Below are 23009 nucleotides of genomic sequence, written 5' to 3'. Positions count from 1 at the left end.
CATAGTCATGTCTATAGCCACCTGGCTTCTTAATGAAAGACGGAATTTCCCAGTCTCCCCTATAGCTAGAGGGGACCATGTGATCCACCTCTGACCAATCGATTGTCAGTGGAAGTCACACGGGCAGCTTATAATTCTGTCCACACCCAGTAAGTGCTGGGCTACCACACCTTCTCTTTTCCTCTCCCCACAGGCTAGAATATGGATCTAATAACTGTGCAGGTTCACCTATGCAAATGAAGACTACACCGTGGTAGATGGAACAACAGGATAGAAAGAATCTGGAACCCTGGATAATTGATCCCTTACAGCAAAGGTGCCCTAATAGTCCTGTGCCCGCACGAGAGAAACAAACTTTTATTTTCTTTGAGCCACAACCTTCGAGTTTTGTTTTTTGTTGTTTTTTTTTCAGTAATTTAGTCTGTACCTTAACTAATGTAATGTCAAAAAGTTTAATAAAGCAGAAGAAAAGAAATCAGTATTTCCAACGTACTCAAATATTTAGGCATTGGTGATACATGGAGAAAATTTTAAAACATATTCACTGTGGTTTTCTTGAAAATGTTTGACATCCTGAAGGAAAAGCTCAAATCCTACTTTAAATATAAATGAATTACTATGGGGCACCTGGGTGGCTCAGATGGTTAAGCGTCTGACTTCAGCTCAGGTCATGATCCCAGGGTCCTGGGATCGAGCCCCGCATCAGGCTCCCTGCTCCTCGGGAGGCCTGCTTCTCCCTCTCCCTCTGCCACTCCCCTTGCTTGTGTTCCCTCTCTCGCTGTGTCTCTCTCTGTCAAATAAATAAATAAAATCTTTAAAAAAAAAATGTTTGACATCCTGAAGGAAAAGCTCAAATCCTAACTTTAAATATAAATGAATTACTAGTTGTAACAGTACAGCTCACTATTAAAGAGTAAAAGGTAAACTCTCTGAAAGAAAGAATTCAAATTTTTCTTCACTGTCCTATCATCGGAGCCTAAAACAGTGCCAACAAGCATAAGACATTTGTTTAATGTTTCAATAAATGTCTGCTTAATGGTTTTCAATAGTTTATGTAAATGAATGTTCAGATGCCCCATACTGGGATTCAAAGAAACATACACTCTTTTTAATTTTCTTCTTTCCTTCTGCAACAACCATCCAGTGTAGCATTCTAGAATGGGAGAGGTCCGTTTTGTCATCACCATATGTCCAACTGATATATAACAGACTGTTGAAATACTCCACAGATGTGATTTCCGGAGCAACTGGGGCTAAAGGAAAGAAAGAGGTGCACGTTAGTTTAAGAGACTAACAATAATTAAAGTACTTCTCAACAGAGCATGAAATCTCATGTGGAGTTAATTTAGAGAATTAAAGTTCACACCATATGATGGTCCTGGGGATCCCTGGACCTCTCAGTAGTATGTGAAGGTTGGTGGTAAAAGGTGGACACTTGTTTCCTAGGGCCCCACCTTGTATGGCTCAGACACAAGGCAGCCAGACCCATCTGTACCTGAGGATATTGGGTCTTTATACAAATTTCACGGTTAAAGATTCCTGAAATGTTCACTTCTTTGAGTACACTTGTTGTATCAATAAATGAATAGTGTAAGGCATGGCTGAACTTATTTTCCAAGCAGTACTGGAAAATTTGGGGTCCTATAAAAGTAAATTTTTACTTGTGGTGCAGCAAAGATGTTTATGGAAATAAAGGACAGTAGGGTCAACAATTAGAGGGACAGAAAATAATTATTGTTTCTATAAAATAATAAGGCAATATCATTGATCGTGTCTAACCAACGCTTTGCAAAAAGTGGGCTCTAACTAAATGTTGCTGAAGCAAGTAACAAGGGAAGGCAGGAAGGGCTCTTTACTAAATTCTAACACTGAGTTTATTAATTTTTTAATTTTCTTACACATTTAAATTTAAATTATTTCTAGTGGGGAGGAGAGTTTGTTACAAGATTTATAATTTATGAGCTCTGAAAGCGTATTTTAATTATTTTTTAAACTAACTGATAATTCTGAAGATTTTTAGGAAACACATTCACAGTTGAATTTAAAGTCCATGTGTATGTTGGTTTGAAGACAAACAGGTGTTCCATTCTGAAAGACAGCACAAAACCAGCTGAAATATTTGGAGGAGAATTTCCATAAACCATGAAGACTCATTTTCCTCAAGATGCTACAAGTACTCATAACAAGCACTCATAACTATGCTTTCAAGAACAATTATTCACTGAAGAGATTTGTAATATATAGAGTAAAAAACATTTCTGTTTCAGGGCGCCTGGGTGGCTCAGTTGGTTAAGTGTCTGTCTTGGGCTCAGGTTATGATCCCGGGGTCCTGGGATCCAGCTCCGCGTTGAGCTCCCTGCTCAGTGGGGAGCCTGCTTCTCCCTCTCCCTCTGCTCCTCCTTCCCACTCGTGCTCTCTTTCTCTCTCTCTCAAGTAAATAAATAAAATCTTAAAAAAAAAATTCTGTTTCATGTGAAATTAGAGTAGTATTTCTATATGTTTGACAATAAAATCTTGAAATACCAATAATGTATCTAGCAAGTAACACAAAACTGCATCCTATGTCAGAATAGTCTAATAAAAAGAATAATACCTTTGGCTTCTTTTCTCTTAATATATTTCTCTGTACTTCATTATATGTATGTATCTATACTTACATTTCTTCAAAGGATATTTTCTCATGTCCTAATTCTAGTAAGGGCGAGAAATGTATTTAAAATTGCGAACCCAGAAGTGTATAGCTCCCCTCACAGGTATTAACCAAGTTTTTAGATTTTTATACTCTGTATGGTCGCTTTAAAATGCAGCATAGTGCTGAAAGGCCACAAGATGTCACTATTTGTTTATTAAACATTATTTGGTACACTAGCATAATTACTATGCATTTGACTTGCAGACAAAGTTGCCCAACAAAGACAGGGGACCTGAGGTCCTAATAAATCACACCTTATTCAGATATTTTATTCCTATATCCTTTTATATCACACGATTTGGCATTTTGGCTCACAACTAAAAACATAGGTAAGAGAAGTATGCTATCCTTGTTTGCTTTAAACTTGAAATGAGGGAAGAAAAACAAAGCGAGACAAAGCTAAAATTTCAACTGGTTTTTAAAAATAAGTATAAAAATAAAAGTCAGCCACCATATATATTTTAATAGTGATTTTATTACATAATTTCTCACACTACCTGTGAAATTCTATTATACCCATTTTATAGATGTGAGAATTGAGACTGTCTGTGTCAATATGCTTAGAGGAGACCATGAACTACCAATGTCAGCATGACTTAGGAGATTGTCCCAGGAAAAGATAAGAAATTCCCAGAGATCAATTTATTGGAGATAATAGACTGCTCACCTAGGCAAGTAGCTCACTTATTGACCTTATAACTATCCAGATTTGCTGGGTCCATCACCTTTGCCAGATCCTGGTCAGTTCCCAGCTTTGAAAGGCACACCCCCACCACTTGAGTCCAGAACTCCAAATCCTGTTAATTTTTCATTTCTGATGTCCCCCTTCAGAGACACTGCAAAGAGCCCATCAAGGCAGTTTTCTGCCTTATTGCAGTGAGTTCTAATAAACTTGATTTTGCTCTATTAGCCAGTTGTTAGGTAGCATTTTGAATTCTGCCAATGAGAAAAGAGAAGTCCAGGATCATTAAGATAATTTGCTCCGAGTTCCACTGCTAGAATTTTGCAGAGCCCGGTCTGCTCAAATCAAGTGTTCAGATGCAAAGTCTGGGCTTTTTCCAGACATCTGCTCTGTCTGAGAAGGAAAGAATATTCTCAGAGAGGCAATGTCAATGAAGTTAAGCTGTATGAATTATTTATATGGTAAAATTTAATTAAATTTAAGTACGCAATTATTAATATAGTCAAGAAGCTAACACGGTACTTGTCACATAGTTGGTATTTTCTACCTTTTTGGTGTTTTTTCACTTTTCTACTCTAGCATTACTGTTAACATCTGGAACACAGGGAGCTCTAGACATTGGCTATTAAAAGAAGGGGATGTTCTATGTACGTGGATAGTGTAAGAATTCACATGATTAATTTTTTTTTAAGATTTTATTTTTAATAAAATCATCTCTATGCCCAATGTGGGGCTTGAACTCACAACCCCAAGATCAAAAGTTGCATGTTCTACCAACTGAGCCAGCCAGGTGCCCTCACATGATTAATTTCTTTCCATTTTCTTTCATTTTGGTAAAGTTTGATGGAGTAAAACTAAATGCCCAGAGAAGAAAGTATTTTGCTAACATTATCTTTCACTAGACATGTTTTTCTCGTTTCTTCTCTCAGCATAACACTGATTAGAGCCTTGTAGTCCAACCAAAATTCCTGAAAAATCTTAGTGCAAATAGGGTTCAAAAAGGATTAATGTTTCTTTGATGAATTTCCCCTTCTCATTGTCTTCTCTGACCACCTCCGCTATCTCTGTTATATGATAATGAGCTAACAGTTGTTTAAGTACTTAAACTTTGTGCCACATATTTCACTAAGTAATGTATTTTTTTTTAAAGAGGGAGGGGGTGAGGGGAGGGGCAGAGGGAGAGGGAGAGGGAGAGAGAGAATCCTAAGCAGGCTCCATGCCCAGAGTGGAGCTCGATGCAGGGTTTGATCTCACAACCCTGAGATCATGACCTGACCCCAAATCAAGAGTGGGATGCCTAACCGACTGAGTCACTCAGGTGTCCCCTAAGTGACATATTTAAATGGAAAAGAATAATAGGTATCATTATCATATCCATTGAACACTTTAAAAAGCTGAGGCTTAGGAAAGTTAACATGCACAGGTTACACAGGGTAGATGGCCGATCCGTGATTCAAACCCAGGTCCACCTCTCCAAAGCCTATTTTCACTCCTGCAATGGACAACACTGCCATCAGCCTGTGACCTTAAAAATGGCTTAATTAATAAGGAGATGAAGGCACTCTAGCAAATATAATCATGGAATGGCTACAATCAATTCATCTCAGTGTGAAGCTAAAAGCTCTGTCTGCTACAACTCTATTCTCATCAATTCCGAATGGAGCACATAAAGGACAGTAACTCAGAATAAAAACATATTTTAATGTTTAAAGACTATCATTTAAACAAATAATGAATTTACAGAATCAAGCATACTGTCGTCCGTGGAACTGATGCTCGATCAGTGCCGGGTGAACAACTCAAAATTTCTGGAGGTGCATCTCTTCAGAAACTCCTCAAAACAGTCCTCTCTCCCCCTGGAAGCAGTTCCCACACACCACTCACCTGTTATGAAGCTGATGGTGGAGCTGTCACAACAGCTCAGTTCCGGGTCTCCCCATGTTACCATGGTAACTCGAAAGTTGTAGTACCATGCTGGCAACAGATTGGCTATCCTCTAAAAAGAGCAAGGAGACAAAAGACTAAGGGGAAAAAAATCATATTTTTGGAGTACAGTTATTTTTATTAGGTCATGAAAATAATCAATTTTTTTGATTTTATTTATTTTTTTTTATTATTTTTTTATTATTTTTATTTCTGTGCCTTTTTGTATTTCCCAAATTTTCCATTTCCGGACTGAGGTAAGGTGTAAATAGAATGATATGCAAACATAATTTTTTAAAAGATTTTATTTATTTATTTTTGAGAGAGAGAGAGAGAGAAAGAGAGAGAGCACAAGCAGAGGGGAGGGGTAGAGGGAGAGGGAGAAGCAGACTCCCCGCTGAGCAAGGAGCCCGATGAGGGGCTGGATCCCAGGACCCCGGGATCATGACCTGAGCTGAAGGCAGACGCTTAACTGACTGAGCCACCCAGGTGCCCTACAAACATAGTTTTGAAAAAGTGATTCGTAGGTAGAGTCAAATATTTCCAATATTGGTTTCGTTTTGCAGTCTCCTAAGTTGTGTTACACATATGAAATACTACTTATTTGTAAATGACCGTACATACGCATCCCCCTATTTCTAAGAAAATCGGCCTCTCACAACTCTGTGTTCTCCCAATTTGGACTAGAAGCATGCATCCTTGTTGGGTGGCAAATATCAGAGTCTTCAGCTGGGTAGAGGACAATTGTATACTTCATGCATGACCTGTAGGAACCTGCACTTTAGAAATTATTCCAGTCTCAGAAAGAGCAATCTTCACCTGCTCTCTTGAAAAGCATCTTCTAATGACCTGACATTAGAGGTATTTAAAGGATGTGTAGATGTTAAGAATAGTCATCATTAGCGTTAAACAGTGTCAACTCATTATCGAATGACTAAAGGAAATGTTTTTGTGTGTTTTCCTCCTCGGGAGTAGAGAGAAACAATAAGCACTTGATAGCTCTAGTAAAATGTGGATATGCTCAATTAGGGGTGAAAGCTTGCTTCACATAATTATTTTTTTCTCTCTCTCTATCTCTCCCCAAAACAAAAATAGTCCAGAAAGCAAAAACAACTAGAAAAATCTTGAAAGCAGCAAGCCCCCGTATGTATTTACAGGTAACTTTTTCTGGTACATTTGGTAGGGAAAGGCACATCTGTTTACACAGGGACGTGTGACAGCTACTTACCACGGATGCAGTCAAGGAGATAGTTGCTGTGATTTCATAGTACGTTGTCCACTCTGATGTCATTGTTGCAGGGTTGAAATAAAACATTTCAACTACGTATTTTCTGAACACTCCTAAGTAAGGTCTGCTCCAGCTCAGGACCACTGCCGTAGGACCCAAGGGATAGAGCATTAAATCCTTTATCCCCGTTGGAACTAAGAAGAAGTGGGGAGGGATGAAAAAAAAAAAAAAAAAAAGAGCCAGGAAGGAATGTTTAATATCTTAGCAACGGCTTCAAACTTCTTAATAGCTAGAGTTTTCGCTCTTCCAATACCATCATTGAATAAATCATATTCGCCTCTGATGTTATTTTTCCTGAGCTGTAGATGCTAACGATATCCCCCTGGTATATAACAGTAGTCATTTATTACTCTGAGTGTAGAATATTGGGTGAACAAGTAGGGCCCCCCCATATATGATGATAATGACTTGGACCTGGGCATTGGACCCCCGCCTCTCCCCCCAACAGTACTCTGATAAAGTTATTCTGGAGGCTGGCAGCTTACCGATAGCAAATGTGACAGGATCTGAAGGGGGTCCAATCAAAGGGCCTTTTCTTAGGTACATCACGACCTGGTACTGGGCACCAGGAACCAGATTTTCAATAATAGATTTGCTTGAGTTCACCTTTAAACCAAACACCCGATATGATTTATTTAGAGCTGGGCTTTCATAATGTGACACAAAAGCTGATATCATATTCAGGGCTCTTTGTGGAGCCACAGATGCCTTTGAAATCCAGAAGCCTTTGCTCATTCTGGGGAAGGTCAGATTTCAGAATTAGGATGATTTATAGTTTATGTGAACACTGAAGGGAACCCAGAACATTCAAATTCTATGGCTGGATTTAATAAGCCCCGTGAACTGCTTTATACCCATCACTGTCAATTTTAACTATATACACTAGAGACACATCAGCCCCTAACCATAATCAAATCAGCAATACCATAAGGGGAGTCTGACATCCTAAACCGTAGTGTCCGCTAAAACCATACAAAGATCAGCACAACAATGTCTTCAGCCTCTCATCACTTAGAAGCATATAATATCTAATTATAGAGATGGAAATGACCTCAGAGATCATCTGCTCCAAATCTCTCATTTAATAGATCAAGAAAGTAAAGCCAGGAAATGGCCAAGGTCACATATTTAGATTCAGCGCTGGGGCTGGAAGCCTAGTGTTGTGACCTCTACAGCCTGCTATGGGCAAGTCATGGGACTTAGCGTGGGGGGACAGCAGGAAGCGCTTCTCCAGGCTATTGTGACCCCATAAAATAATGTTGTAGGAAATATTTCTCATTTAGATGAGCTCTTCTTTGCTGTTCTTTAAAAAAAAAGGGGGGGGGGTGCTTGGGTGGCTCAGCCGGTTGGGTGTCTGCCTTTGGCTCGGGTCATGATCCCAGGGTCCAGGGATCGAGTCCTGCATCAGGCTCCCTGCTCAGTGGGGAGTCTGCTTCTCTCTCTCTCTCCCTCGGCTGCTCCCCCTGCTTGTGCTCTCTCTCTCTTTCTCTCTCTGTCAAATGAATAAATAAAATCTTAAAAAAAGAAAACTTTTGGGTCAGTAACAAATGCAATATAGAGAACAATAGAACAGATAGATGAATGAAATGTTCTTACTAAGGTTACATGTTGGTGTGCACGAGGATTGATGCTTCAGCTTACGGGTCAAGAAGTGTGCGACTTTGACCTTAAGTGCCTCTATAGTTAAGACAGTCTTGCTTAGTAGAAAGAACACAGGCTCTCTATTCAGACTGCCTGAAATCAAATCCTGACTCTACTCCCTTGTAAGAATGGGAATTTATTTATAATTTGCTTTTAATTCTTACCTTGGCTTCCTGATTGGTAAACTATAGATAATGCTATTCTATACCTCACAGAGTGGCAAGGATGCTTAAACTAGAGTATCAATAAAGTTAACTCATTACTCAGCAATTCTTTGGCCTCTGGGGTACATAACAAAAAATTGCTGTGGAAAGGAGCATAAATCAATGAAGAACAGTATTGTTGGCAGTTTACGTATGCTATAAGTTTTTGTTTATTAAGCTTCGTTATGATTTTAAGAATAAACACAGAATTGGTGATATGATATGAACTTTAAACCTTTCTGATACCAGAAACTGATTCTACACAATTGAAATTGTGGAATTTAAATTGGTAGAACTTGCTCTAAATGTAAGTGGAGGGACAGGCACACCATAATTTCTTTACCAATAACTTGAGCAAAATAAAATTAAGTTGAATGACTACATTAGCATTTCCCTCCTTTCTTTCCTATTTACACTGATATCAGAATTTTTTGCCCATGTTTTCGAAGGTGAATTCTGCTGGAAGCCATCTAGACAAAGTTGGCCAACTAGATATCCTCATCTGACGGAGCATTTCCTGAAGAGACAAACTACGAGCAAGACATGCATGCTGTGCAAAACTAAGTAACACTGTCTTATTTCTTTAAAATAATTTTTTAAATGAGAAAACTAATAATGCTCACAGTAGAAGAGCAAATGGCGTAAACCGGCAATTTTTCTGTCCTCCTCCCCTCATTTCAAACATTTTGGTGGGCAATCTTCCAGACCCTCCTGGATACATATAGACATAAATAATATGATATAGAACCATATAGGTGTTACATTATTAACATCGCTCCCAACTTTTCTTTAAAACTTAACAGCACATCAGAGACATCTAGGCATATCCGTGAATGCTAACTTAGCTCATTAATCACTCATTTAGAATACTTAGAATAGCAGGACAGAAAACGTGTAGACTGCTTTAGGGTGGTGTTAAAGATTCTTTGGTTGGATAATATTTTAAGCAAGTAGTTGATTCTGATTATTCAAATGACTATGTGAAATCAGAGCCACTTAAATATGCCATCATATTTAATACCCTGAGGGTATCATGCTATTGAAACAAGTTGGAGAAAGACAAATACTGTATGATTTCACTATGTGGAAACTAAAAAGCAAAACAAATGAACAAACAAAACAGAATGAAACTTATAGGTAAGGGGAACAGAATGGTGGTTGCCAGAGGGGACGGGTTTTGGGAGGTGGATGGTATGGGTGAAGGGGGTCAAGAGGTACAAACTTCCGGTTATAAAATAAACAGGTCACGGGGATGTCATGTACAGCTCGGTGACTATAGTCAGTAATATTGTGTTGCATATTTGAAAATTGCTAAGAGAGTAAATCTTAAAAGTTCTCATCACAAGAAAAAAGATTTTGTAACTTTGAATGGTGATGGATGGCAACTAGGCTTATTGTGATGATCATTTCACAATGTATACAATGATTGAATCATTATGTTGTTACCCTGAAAATATGTTCTACATCAATTATACCTCAATACAAAATATATGCCATCATAACAAATTCACCCTAGGGACATTATACTCCTTTTTACAAAGATTTTATTAATTTATTTGCAAGAGAGAGCATGAGTGGGGTGAGGAGCAGAGGGAGAGGGACAAGCAGGCTCCCCACTGAGAACAGAGCCATCACCTCTGACCTGGAGCTCAAGGTGGGGCTAAAGGTGGGGCTCTTCACAGGACTCCATATGGGGCTCCCCCCCAGGACCGCAGGATTAAGACCTGAACCGAACTCAGACTGATGCTTAACTGACTGAGACACCCAGGCGCCCCTACTTTTTTTTTTAATAAAGAAGCAACTATGTGTATATACATCAGACTATTTCAAAAAATGACCTCAGTAATAAATAATAAGTAATAAACACCAACTCCTTCCTGCCACCTCGTTTTTGAATATTTGCTGAGCCACCAGCCTGTACCTATGCTTCTACCCTTCCATGCCCCTTGCCTTTATCCTGGATCGCCTTGGGGCAAGTAGACTGTAGGCAGGCAGGAGAAACGCCCCTGAATACTACTTACTAAATAATATGTATTTTATTCTCCAGAGGATCATCCCACATCCCCTCCCCCAATTTTCATCCCATTTTTGCATTCCACTATTTCCTCTCTCCCATTCCCAATGGGCTTTGTCTCCATTTAAGAGAATTCAGTTCAGCCCAATGCCCTCCGATGAAGCACCAGTCCTGCTTCTCCCCAGCTAAAGAAATAGGAGGAAAGATGTCCTAGGGAGCATAGGAAATACATGACAGACTGTTAAATCATAGGGTACGTACATTGTCGGAAAACACTTAGGGACCAAGGCAGATCACATGTAAAAATAAATATATATACATATATGACTTTTTTAATCCTGAAATTTATGATTGTGTGTGAGTCTTTGGAGAAAGTACTGAAAGCACATTTGCACAATTTGAAGAATTGACCGGGTCCTTTATGTATAACACTGATGGAGCCCACACTTGATGTTCAATATATATTTATTAACGAATAGCACTGAGATGGTTGTTAGGAGGCGTACAACACAAAACACCCTTTTCTACAAACATTTGCATGCAAACTCACACACGAAACAACAACCAGACATGAAGAGGATACACATGATAAGGACAAATTCAAATTAGTGGGTACATTGTACCTACACGGAAGGCTAGACTCTAAGCGTTGTGAACTCAAGGTTCAAGTCAAATTTGTTTTATTTATGTGGCACAGAAATCAGTGGTGGTGTCAGAAAGAGTAGTGGCACTAGCATTGGGTCTCGTAGATGATCTAGGTGATACATAAAGCAAGGATCCTTTGGTATAGTCAGTGGTAGAAGCAAAGTAGGGAGAGTGAAAGTATAAAATGGTGGAACATTATATTAACCATTAATACCATAGTCCCCGCTTATCTGCAAGGGATATGTTCTAAGACCCCCAGTGGATGCCTCAATCCATGGGTAGTACCGAACCCTATGTGGACTATGTTTTTTCCCTATACATACATACCTACTGTAAAGTTTAATTTATAAATTAGACAGAGTAAGAGACTAACAATAACCAGTAATGAAAACAATTACAACCCTATACTGTAATAAAAGTTATGTGAACATGGCCTCTCTCAAAATACCTTATTGTACTACACTCACCCTTCTTGTGATGATGTCAGATGATAAAATACCTATGTGATGAGATGAAGTGAGGTGAATGACGTAGGCGCTGTGACCTATTGTTAGGCTATTATTGACCGGCTGCCCACATGTTGGAGGAGGATCATCCGCTTCTGGCCCACGGGTGACCATGGGAAACTGAATCCGTGGAAAGCGAAACCATGAATGGGGGAGGGCACTACTGTATGTGTTTAGCTTTAGGATCACTCTTATTTTTGAGCTGCATCTTGAATATTAATTCAATCCAGTACCACCGAATACAGAATTAAAGAAATATTATTACTTTTTCTTTTTGGATAATGGTTGCTTTGGGAAATAAGCCCAAATCAGACTGATACTGGTGATAATATCTTCCGGATTCCTTTGATTAATGGCCACATGATTACAGGCCAGTTTTTGAGGCTTCTTTTTTTTTTTTTTTTAAAGATCTACTTATTTATTTGAGGGTGGGGGGAAGAGAGAGAGGGATAGAGAGAATCCCGAGCTGACTCTGCACTGAGCGAGGAGCCTGATGAGGGGGGCTCCATCTCACAGCCCTGAGATCATGATCTGAACCCAAACCATGAGTTAGAAACTTCACCGACTATGCCACCCAGGCACCACTGCTTTTCAGACTTTTTAAACTGATGTTTCCTCATCTAAAAATGTGTGTGTGCATCTGTGTGTGTGTGTGTGTGTGTGTGTGTGTGTAGTGGGGCAATTGATAATGTTGGTATAATAACAAATCTTCAAAATGGTCTTGTAATTGAGATAACACCTCACACAGTGGTCTAGATCCTGCCCTCCACTTTAAATATTGGCCTCTTTGCCTATAACCCTTAACAATTTCATGTTTGCATTTCAAGAAAGCATTGTCAAAGTGCACTGAGCCCAGCCTTTTCTGGCTCATTTACAATTTACAATTTTTATCTGTACTATTAGCCTTTGGCTTCTATGCAAAAGATACATAATTTGTACATTAGATGAGGGGTGATGAAATGTGCCTTGGAGCAGTCAAGTTCTGTGTCATGTTCTGTAAGAGAAACACATTTTTCTACCAATGTAACGAGTCAGCTGTCTTTCCTATGCTCAGGAAGGGAAACTTCTAAGCTGCACAGTGAGTTGTGATTACATTAATCGGTTTAGCCTATGTACTCCTTACTTTAAGTCAAGGGGTAGCCTCATCTGCAAGTAAGGGCTTATCTCAACGCTCTTAAGCCTTTCTAGCACTCCAAAGGCCATGATTCCTGAATTCCTCTTATCAACTTTAAAGTTTCTCACTCTTTGAACTTCCCTAAATGCCTAATTTTTGTGGGATAAATGGAAACATTCCAAAAAGCTTTCATATAGTAAACATTGTTCTTGAGTATTATATTTCCAGTGTATGACACATGAGTTGATAATGTAATTTTTTGCCTTTAGGGAAGGAAATTTGTGTTTGCAAGACACCAGGAATCGGTACATTTGATCCTATGAAAAAATAAAACCAGGTTTTAGGAAAATAGTCCGGGGCTCCAGGCTCCCTGTGGATACTCAGGGCGATGGAAAGCACGGTCTGCCCTGGGGCCCATGTGGCAGGCATTCACTCAGAACTGATGGCTGGGTGCATGAGCTCATTCTGGTAACCATTCCCAGAACTACTGATTTGTACCCCATTTCCAAGTGCCCCTTTATGCCCCCTTGGAGCCCAGCTAACTTCTATTTATCCTTCAAAGCTCTTCTCAATTGTGATTAGTGAACGGGGAGTTTTTTACTTTAGTACTTTTAATTTTTAATTATTTTTTCAGTGAGCATGAATTACTTTTATAGTTCAAGCAACAAAAAAAGAATAGAAAAAGTAAAACAAACAAACAAACAAACAAACACAAATTCCCCAGAACCTTCTGCTTGCTCATCTCCTTCCCTGGGAAAAGTTTTTCTGGCCAGTTTCCAAATCCTCTTGCCCCAGTCCATATTTACTCATGCTCAGCTCTTTCTTTCCATGAACTCATAGGGCCTCTCGATCATTTACTTTTAGCCTCGGCCTGATTTTATACTCTGCGGTAATTATATGCTCACTTATGCGTTGTTCTCCTTGGATTATAAACTCTGCAAGAGGCAGATACATAGCAATTATCTAGAATCCCAACATCTGTCCTATCTGAATTCCTGGCACATCATAGGTGTCTTGAATGAGGTGTGAAAATAAAAGGAAGATGCTAGTGCTCAGAGGGGGAGGGAGGAAGAGTGTAACTGAAGAACCAGGCACACTCATTTCCTGCTCACAAACCACCCCCCCCGCCCCGGGGGAGACCCCAGGGCAGCCTCTTGCAATGGCCTCCTGCAGGCCTTGAGTGAGCAAGCCCATCAGCATTTTTTCCTGTTCCCTTACCTGAGTGCAGTACTGCTTTTCTAGCCTCTGGCTCTCCTTCTGTTTCTGGCAGGTGAGCGACACCACAGACACGATGGTGCCATTGTAGTTCTCCTGGGAAGATGTCCAGGACATCAACGCAGTGGTTGAGCTTAGAACGTGGACACTCACATGCTGGGGCTTCTCAGTCAGTTCTTCCATCCACTCTCCTGAAGGGCCTAAACATGTCAAATAAGAGCACAAGGGAGGTTTCATGCTGAGCTGGTGGAGATAAAAGAGTCGAGTTTTAAAAATCATGATGTTTTCCTTTCGCCTTTACACAGACAGTCAAGGTTAAGACGGGCAGGTGGACCGGCACGGCTCTCTGTCCCCTGCCTCTGAGTTTATTCCAGTAGATTCTTCACCAGAGAGAATCTACTTCTCTTTTAACGCAGAGCGGGTGTGGAAGTGGGGGCATTTCAGCAGTGTTTAGAATTCCTTTGCTGTTAGGATCTTCCGTCTCTAGAAACAATGACTTTGAGATTCAAATTAGCCTCGACTGCCATGATACGAAAAGATTTTAAATTTGGTAGCAGCGGGATCAAAAAGGCGGAGTGCGACTATATTGAGAGAAGAAATAGGCAACAGGCTGGCTCAATTACAGAAGCTGCCTGAGATCTGGGTGGTAATTTGAGGGACGCGGTGGGTTTCTCATTATAAGGTAGCTCATCAGAAGTGCCCACCATTTGCTTTGTTCTCTTAAGGTTCTGAAGTGGTTATTAGCACTGTGCCTGACACATAGTAAGCACTCAAGAAGGGTTGAGGTGGTTATTATCTACAGAAGTTCCTTGTTGAAATGCACATGTGCAACGTTCCTTTATTTGCTTAGGATACACTTCTCAGTGTCTTAATAGGGAGCTGTATTCCTGGGCTGGAACCCAGGAGGGGGAAAGAAGCAAGCGGATCTCCTGGGGAGAGCAGTCTCAGGCTCACAGCCAATGGGGCCAGGGAGATAATGACAATAAAAAATGACAATCATAATGATGGCAAAGAGAGCATTCGGCAGGTTGGCAGGTCGTAGGCTCTGCTTTAGGCTTGTATATGTTTACATATGTTAGTCCTTTAATTTTCATAACAGACCTATGAGATAAGTACAAGTATTAATCCCACTTGCAGATGAGGGCGCTGAGGCCTCTACAGGATAAGTAGATTCACCCACAGGAAGGCTGGTTCCAGAATCCACGCTCTTAACCCCTGCAGGAAACCGCTGGGGGCACTAGGAACTGTGAAAAGCGCTGGTTTGGAGATAGGAAAGTTGACCAAAACTCGGCTTTGCTCATTATTAGTGACACACCCTTGGGCGAACGGTTTAACTTCTCTGAATCTCTGGCAATGCACCGGCCAAAGGGATTAAACCATAGAATGTTAGAATTGAAAACTTGAGAGATCCAATACCTCATTTAACTGATGAGAAAACTGAGGCCCAGAGATGTGTATGACCTGTCCAATGTCACACAGCTAGTAAGTGCTTGGGGCCCAACCCAGACCTCCGGCCTCCTGGCTCAGTGCTTTGTGACAATTTATCATGATGCCATCTGTCACTGGGGTCAAATGAGATCATAGATGTTAGAGAACTCTGTAATTGTGAAGTGTTTTCATCGCCGTTAGGAAGATTACTGAGGTAGCAGGGGCACAGAGAGCCAAAGTGAGAGGAAGTAAAACAAATTCACTTGTTCAATGGTTTTACATTAGGACTGACCTGATGATCAAGCCAAGGTAAAGGGTCACTGCACGCTGCGTGGAGATGGACTTTGCTATCAAATATTCCTAGGTTCTAGTCCTCATTCAGACACTTGGGAGAGTTACTAAACTTTCTGTGCCTCAGTTTTTTTTTTCCACCTGAAACATGGGGAGCACTGAAATGTGAGGCTGTTGGGGGATGAATGTAAATGTCTACCTTTCCTCTCATCTCTGAGGAAAGCCTTCAAAACCACAGAAATAAAAATCATGATGCAATACGAGAAATATAAATCTTAATGGAATTTAATAAATATTAATGCCCTAGCTTAACACCGGAACAGTTTGGTCAGGAAAACGGGCTGTGAATATCGTTTAGCTGGTATGAGTCTGTACTATGTTGAGGGGGCTTACTCAGTTCCAGTATAGTATTTATATCTATAGTTTCCTGTTTTAAACTAAAGGTGTATATACAGTACGCCTGAATAACTCATTACTGCAGAGCGGAATATCCTAAGCACTAAAAATAGTATTCTTTTATTGGCAGAGAAAAAACCAGAATTTTTAGTGCCCTATATTTTCTAGATGAATATTAAGATGCACCTCTTTGAAATAATCATATTTTTGAGCAATTCTGACACATTCTCAACAGCGCTAGTCAATTTAGATACCCTAGAGCAGAGCGCTGGACACATGAAAGTTGTTCAGTGAATATTCGTCAAATGTACAACAGAATTAATAAATAAGTAGTATAACCCCAGGCTAGGATTTTATAATTTGGTATGAGAAGTAAGATGTACACAAATAAAACAAATCTAGAAAAATATTATACACAAATAAGCTCTGTATTTTATGTTGTGCCCTATGAAACACAGTAGAAATTCAGAGAAGGGAAGGACCACTTTGGCCAGAATAGCTGAGGGAGATTTCCCGGAAGCTGTTGACACTTGGGGTGATCTCTACTGATAGACAGGGAAACCTTCTAGTTAATGAAACATTTTAAGCTTCACGGAAGAACTGAATACTAAACTTCATTCTCAAGTGACCTCATGTCAGAGATCTTCCATAACTGAAAACCAGGCAAGCAAAATTATGACTATTCTTTCTGTATATCTCATGGATCTTTAGGCCTCTTATCAGCGGCGACATTTTTGATTTCTTAAGTAGAAATGCTACATGGGGCATTTTCAACATTTTTCAGCTGTTAAATAAACGGGTCTCTTCCCTCTGCCCCCCTTCTCATTCTCCCATCCACCCTTTTGAGGATTATTTGGGGAAAGGAGGTATTTTGCCTTTGGAGAAGGTGATAAAGTGTGTGGTGGTCATCTTTTCTGAAGAGCCATTTTTATCCATTGCCATCTGGTTTTTCTTTCTGCTGATGGGAGGCACATGTAACTGCTGATAAACCAGGTAACTGATTTTTGGCCTTGAAACCTCTGGTGAGCACATTCAGATTAGCTAAAGACATTACAGACATGCACCATTCATGCAGCTTCTAGAGACTAATTATTTGCTCCGTCATTACTCCTCATGGAATCAGTAGAAACTACCAGAAGACTTGACACTGGGGCTTTTAGAATGCTCTAGCTTTGTCTTCTTGGGCCAAATTTATGGTGACTACCTAGGTCCTACGCCACTTAAATCTCTGGTTTTCTTTTGAGCTCTCTCAGCTCAATATTCTAATGAGACTTCTACCCCAGTCCAACAATACCAGTTTTCTGTATGGCCTCAAACAAAAGTCATATGTCCTAAACCGTGTGTCTGTGTCCTTGGAGGGTTTGTTATGGCTAGTGTGGAAAGTCAGCTCAATAAATGTTCAATTATCCCAATAATAAAAAAACCCATAAGCTAAATCTCTGGGTAGGTTTGCTACTATTAAACATACATATATTTCCTCTGCTGTCAAAATCTCATGGAACCGAGCCTCTTCTGACCTTGACGATTTCTCAGGGTCTCTGAGGTTTGATGAATAATTGAGGCCTGAGCATCATTAATCTCCCCAGTTCCATTGTCCTAGCTCCCCTGTAAGTGCAAAATAATCTCTTTGGTACTTACTGATATAAAAACTGAGTGATTTTGCTGACTGACTTTTTCGAGTTTCACAAGATCCTGAGGAACTAAAGGTTGTCACAGATAACTTATATTTCCCAGGCTCCTTCAATTCTGCAACAAATTCATGTGCTTCTTCATCCACTGTCAAATATTCAGTAAAGTTTTCTGAATCATATATAAAAAAGAGAATATATATGAATTGAAACCTGGAAGGGCCCTGAATGTAGACAAGTCAATTAATACAAAAAATAAGTATTTTTTATACGTTTCCTTTCTTTTGTCAAGTTCAATTATACATCTTCATCAAAGGTACTAGAAAAGAAACATGACCAAGTATTCAAATTGCTTTTCACAACACTTCTAATTTACCAAACTAAAATATGGCATCCAAACCAATAAAGCTTAGGGATGAGTATATACTGCATATTCTTATGTATTATTACCCAACAATGTCATATGCACAGAATAGAAATAGAATGTCGGGATAAGATTGCAACAGTTGACTTTCTTATCTGGATATAAAGATTAAAAAAATAACCAGCAATCAGTATCTTATCAGTTCTTTGTAGTAGTATTAAATACCCAGAAATGCCTTAAAATCAATTGAATTATTTCTAGTTGGAAATAATTCTCCTGGGCAGATTTTCTGACACTTGTAATACTTGTCCTTGATCTGTCTTCTTCCAGATTTTACTTTCTAAAGGTAAAAATGATTTTTGCATTGCTTCAAAGTCCATCTCCTGCTGCTTATTACTCCATTTGAAGTTGTTCTCATCAGTTGGTGACTACGATAGCCTTCAGCAGAACACACAGCAGTCAGATGAAAGCATGATTGAACGTTCATGGAAATACCCATTAAAAAAAAACAATTGTGAGATACAAGACCCTATTTTCCACAGAATATACTGTGGGACAGGAAAATAAAAGACAAATTAAGGGCAGATGAAGAAAGATATCTTTTATACAAGTAATTCTAGGTAAACGTGAAGACTTTTGACTCAAATAATTGGAAATGACAAAGGATTTCAATTTTACACAATGTTTGGGTATGGTTGATTGCTCTATAATCCAGGATAGAGGAATCCACAGATTTTGGTGTCTTATTCTATAAAATAAAATAAGGGCAAACAACAGTATGCACTGTATGATACTACATGATATTAATGCCCTACCCTGAAAATAAAGCTATTATTTGAAACTTCAAATTTTAACAACTTGACAACTTTTACCACTCAAACCACTAGACTGGAAAGTATAAAATGAAGTGTGTTATTATAGAAACAAAACAAACAGCAAATAACTATAATAACCTAGCAAACAATTTAAATATGATTCATGACCCACATTGACTGCTGGCCAGGGCCCTGTTTTTCATAAGCTAGTGGACTAAAATACGAAGAAAGCTCTGGAATGCTGGATCAATGACCATGATCCATGCTATGGCGAAAATACTAGTTGCTGTGCATTTTCTATTTTACGGCCCGCTCCTCTTCAGGCAAATGTGGAGTAGTGCTGGTCCCTGAGGGGCACACCCTGAGGCAAATCAGAGTCGCTAGATGAGGAAGCCCCAGGGCTGACGCTCTTGGGAAGGTAGCCTTCTTGTCAGAAAGATTGTTTTGCTACATGCTTCACAAACTGTGTACTAGAAAACAGAAAATTTCTCCAGGATATTTTGTAATTTGTGATGGTTAGAACTTTAATTCAAAATCTTCCCAAACGGAAGGTTTTCCTCAGCGGCCCGGAGTACGTGACATGTTGGGCAGTGAAATGTGAGCAAGTTGTGAATACTGGCAACTTAGAAACTACCTAAACCCTGGATTCTGATCCTACCTATTTAATTTTGTTTTCTAGTCTTAGTGGGCGTTGCTACTCAATTAAATTCTTCCCTTTCTTGACCATTTTGTCTTTAAATATTAACTGTCTCCCATCAGCCTTTTTTTCTAAATATTTTAGTTGCAACATATGTCAGTGCCCTTTCCTTTGTGCACCATTTCTTATTGTCGCTGATTTCCTGTTACTTTACCTTCTCTTTCTATGTGGATATGGAACCCATCGAAGGCAGTGGGTGGTTTGGGTGGTAACCAATTCAGGATCATTTGTACAGGAAAAAATGAGAGAGCGCCTGCTGTTGATTTCTCAGTCTCACTGAGTGTACTGTTATTTTCATATTCCACGGGAAGGACACTGACAAAGTCATCTTCACTTTCGGGAGTTGCAGATGCGCCGCCCAACCAATAGGGCTGGGATGGAGTTTCGTAGTCGCTGCTGTTGAAATCGGGCCAACCAGAAGAAATGTTGCCAGAGGGAATTTCAGGGGTTTCATCCATAAAATGGAAGAGTTTGTCTTTTCCCGCTGTATCTTGTGATCTCATGAATGATTCCTCTGGAAAACTGCCACTCTGTTCTTCCCAATTGTTTTTGTTCAAGTTTACAATACGAACCGAGATATTTCGAGGTGGATAAGGGGCTGTAAGAGAGAGAATTTTCATTTTCCAGTAATTTTTAGTTCTATGATAGTGAATACTTAATCTATTAGTAAGTCAAATACACAAGTGGATTTACAAAATAGAGGTTAATTTTACTTCTACTAAAAGATAGTAGAAGATAATCTACATCAAGAACTATTGTGGTGTTAAGTTACACATTTATCTAAGATTTTGTGCACGATGTGTATACATGAGTATATCACCACTCATACTTCAACTACATTAACTAGTGATATGATGCTTGTCCAGGTGGTAATTTAACCATGTCCAAAGCAGAGTTTTGTAAATATTCTGTAGCTTATCAAAATCTCCTTTTAAAAAACCTGAGTCTCTGCCACTGGATCTTCCTTACAAAAAAAGCAACTCTAGTGTACTCTAGCTATCAAGATAAAAATACTCCCTGTGATATAGTTGCACGTAAGAGAGTTGCGTATATGCCTTTGAAACATTAACACACATGTTAGAAATACTGCTTCACTCCTCACCTCTCCAGAATGAAACATATGAGCACAAAATCCATGTGTGAATTAGGGAAGCATACTTTTCTAGAGGTAGAAAATTATGAAGGCATGCTGTCTGGTCTCTCCCTGCAACTGTTTCTACCTATCCTTCAAATAGCAGCTGAAATATCACCCCTTCCATGAACTTTGAATAAAAATTAATCTTTCCCTCCTTTGTGTAGTTACATAACTTTGTACCTCTTAGGACATGTATCAGTTCTGCCTTGTATGATTGCCATTTGTGTTGTATCTCTACCATTTTTGAGGACAGGAAACTATCTCACCAGACTTTGTCTTCATCTCTCTCATACTTAGCACAACTTCCCGGTAGAAGTCACTCAATTGATAACGTTTCCTTACTTGAATTGAATAATGAAAAATACAAATAGAATCTTAGATGTTGCCGTGACGTGACTAACTTATTTAGCTGAAATAGTTTCTTTGTCTTGTCCTACTTAATGAAAATCATGACATCTTAGATTCAGACTGGCAGGGTCTCAGGGGTGATCTAGAACAATCCATTCCCAATGTTCATATGAAAGGTATCTCCAACATTCCTAATGAGTAATTTGGACACATTAGGCACAGGCAATGTCAATTACATTGGTATTGGTGACAGGCATTTGGTAGGTGTATATTTCCATCCATTCTTCCATCCATCCATTCATCCATCTATCCATCCATCCATCCATCCTATAACAGTGCTTCCTATTGGTGATGCTACTAAAATTAAACACTGCAAGTTTTAGACACATCTGAATCCCAATATCTTCCTCTAATAATCTGATATTCTTTACTAGAACATCTCCTATCATTTTTACTGCCATGTGGGAATTTTGCCAGGTTATAGAATACTTGGTCAAGTTAAGTTACTTAATTATAACTTTTGGTAGTATCACATACTTTTTTTCCATTCAAAGAGTATAAATCTATGATTACATTGATATATTTTAGATTTTTCTTTTGAATATTTTACTCAGTTATTTTACATTGATAGAGAATTTGTTTTAGACTATTACAAATATATATTTATTTTATTTCTTAGCTCTAGAACATAATTTTTCTCGGAATGATAGAATGTATACATGCAACAAACATATAATTTAATTATTTTTTAACTAAATTTGATTCTTCAGAAGACTTACCAGTTCTATGCTGTTTAGGTTCATGACTGACACCACTGTACTCCACAAGAGTACTTTTATTAAAAGTTGCCTCAGATACCAGCTGAAAAGTGATGTTACTATAACATATTCCTGGCAGCCAGTGATTAAATACTGTTTTTCCCTTAAAGAAATCTGAGAATAAAAACAATTATATTAAAATTTTGATCTCCTAAATGCCACATACTTCTAGAAAGTTCTAAACAATTATGATTAAATAGCCCTAAGATATTATTTCCTGCAACTTCTGGCATGGTCAGTAATACAAAATTAGAATAAGATTAGAGATGAAAGTTTGGATCTTTATATCCAAAATCCTGAAAAGCTTTTTTTCTGCAGGCATTGGACACAATGGAATTAAATTTTTATTATAGGAACATTTTGTGTATTAAATGGAGAAGATAACATATAGAAATTATAGATTCAGTTTATGCTAGCCATTTATTTTATGATAAAAATCAAAGATATTTTGCCACCTTATGACTTAGGAAAAAGTAATTTTATAAAACATGTTTTCACTAGGCTTACTTGTAAAAATGGCCTTCTTAAAAGTAGAATGGTTTATCTGCCAGTTGGCAGCACCTGATTAAAAAAAAAGAAAGAAAGAAAGAAAGAAAGAAAAGAAGGATTTGGATTTAATTTGAAAAACATTAAAGAAAATAATAAAATTAAGATTCCAATTCAAATTAGAAGGAAATGTGGGAAAGAAACCAAAAGTACCACTTACTGAACTAAAAGCCAAAAATAAATTTGAAAATTAATTAACTTAAAAAGGAGAGCATATTTATTGATTTATTTTAAAACTCCTGGCTTTGGGTTCCACAAAAATTCCAGAGAATGCTTTTCAATTATTCATGAACTTGTATTTGCATGTGATCAATAAGCAAATAAGGCCCCATTTATTAGTTTGCAGATAATCTGTTTTCATTGAAAATTTAAAAATGCGGTAATTTGTGGAGTCTATGTTTATATTTATTTGATGTTTTAAAGCTTCAAAAACTATAAATTCACTGCATTGTTTTAAACCATGTCTCATGAAAAAGAAATCCATGGAAGAAATGAGTTTATAAAAGCAGCAAGTCAAAATGGCACTTTTCTGGCTATCATGACCTGTGTGCCTCAGTATCCATTCTTCACCTCACCAGTACCTATTTCCAGTTACAACCAGTCAACTTTGATAACCATCA

At 38.6% G+C, this 23009-nt stretch overlaps 1 protein-coding gene across 3 annotated transcripts in view; it reads right to left on the bottom strand.

Moving 5' to 3' along the window:
- PTPRO (protein tyrosine phosphatase receptor type O) overlaps nucleotides 1–23009 on the bottom strand; it is a 234987-nt gene that overhangs the window by 64494 nt on the left and 147484 nt on the right. For all 3 annotated transcript variants that reach the window (XM_032391763.1, XM_032391765.1, XM_032391766.1), the window contains exons 4-11: nucleotides 21805–21957; nucleotides 19697–20140; nucleotides 17677–17838; nucleotides 13927–14123; nucleotides 7071–7191; nucleotides 6526–6719; nucleotides 5259–5370; nucleotides 1102–1253 (exon numbers count right to left, since the gene is read on the bottom strand). In XM_032391763.1, coding sequence (XP_032247654.1) covers nucleotides 1102–1253; nucleotides 5259–5370; nucleotides 6526–6719; nucleotides 7071–7191; nucleotides 13927–14123; nucleotides 17677–17838; nucleotides 19697–20140; nucleotides 21805–21957 — 1535 coding nt within the window. The remainder of the gene's footprint in view (nucleotides 1–1101; nucleotides 1254–5258; nucleotides 5371–6525; nucleotides 6720–7070; nucleotides 7192–13926; nucleotides 14124–17676; nucleotides 17839–19696; nucleotides 20141–21804; nucleotides 21958–23009) is intronic.

Source organism: Phoca vitulina, unplaced genomic scaffold (genome assembly GCF_004348235.1).
Source record: "Phoca vitulina isolate PV1807 unplaced genomic scaffold, GSC_HSeal_1.0 scaffold64, whole genome shotgun sequence".
Taxonomy (NCBI): domain Eukaryota; kingdom Metazoa; phylum Chordata; class Mammalia; order Carnivora; family Phocidae; genus Phoca; species Phoca vitulina.
This window is presented reverse-complemented; position numbering and strand designations above follow the sequence as displayed.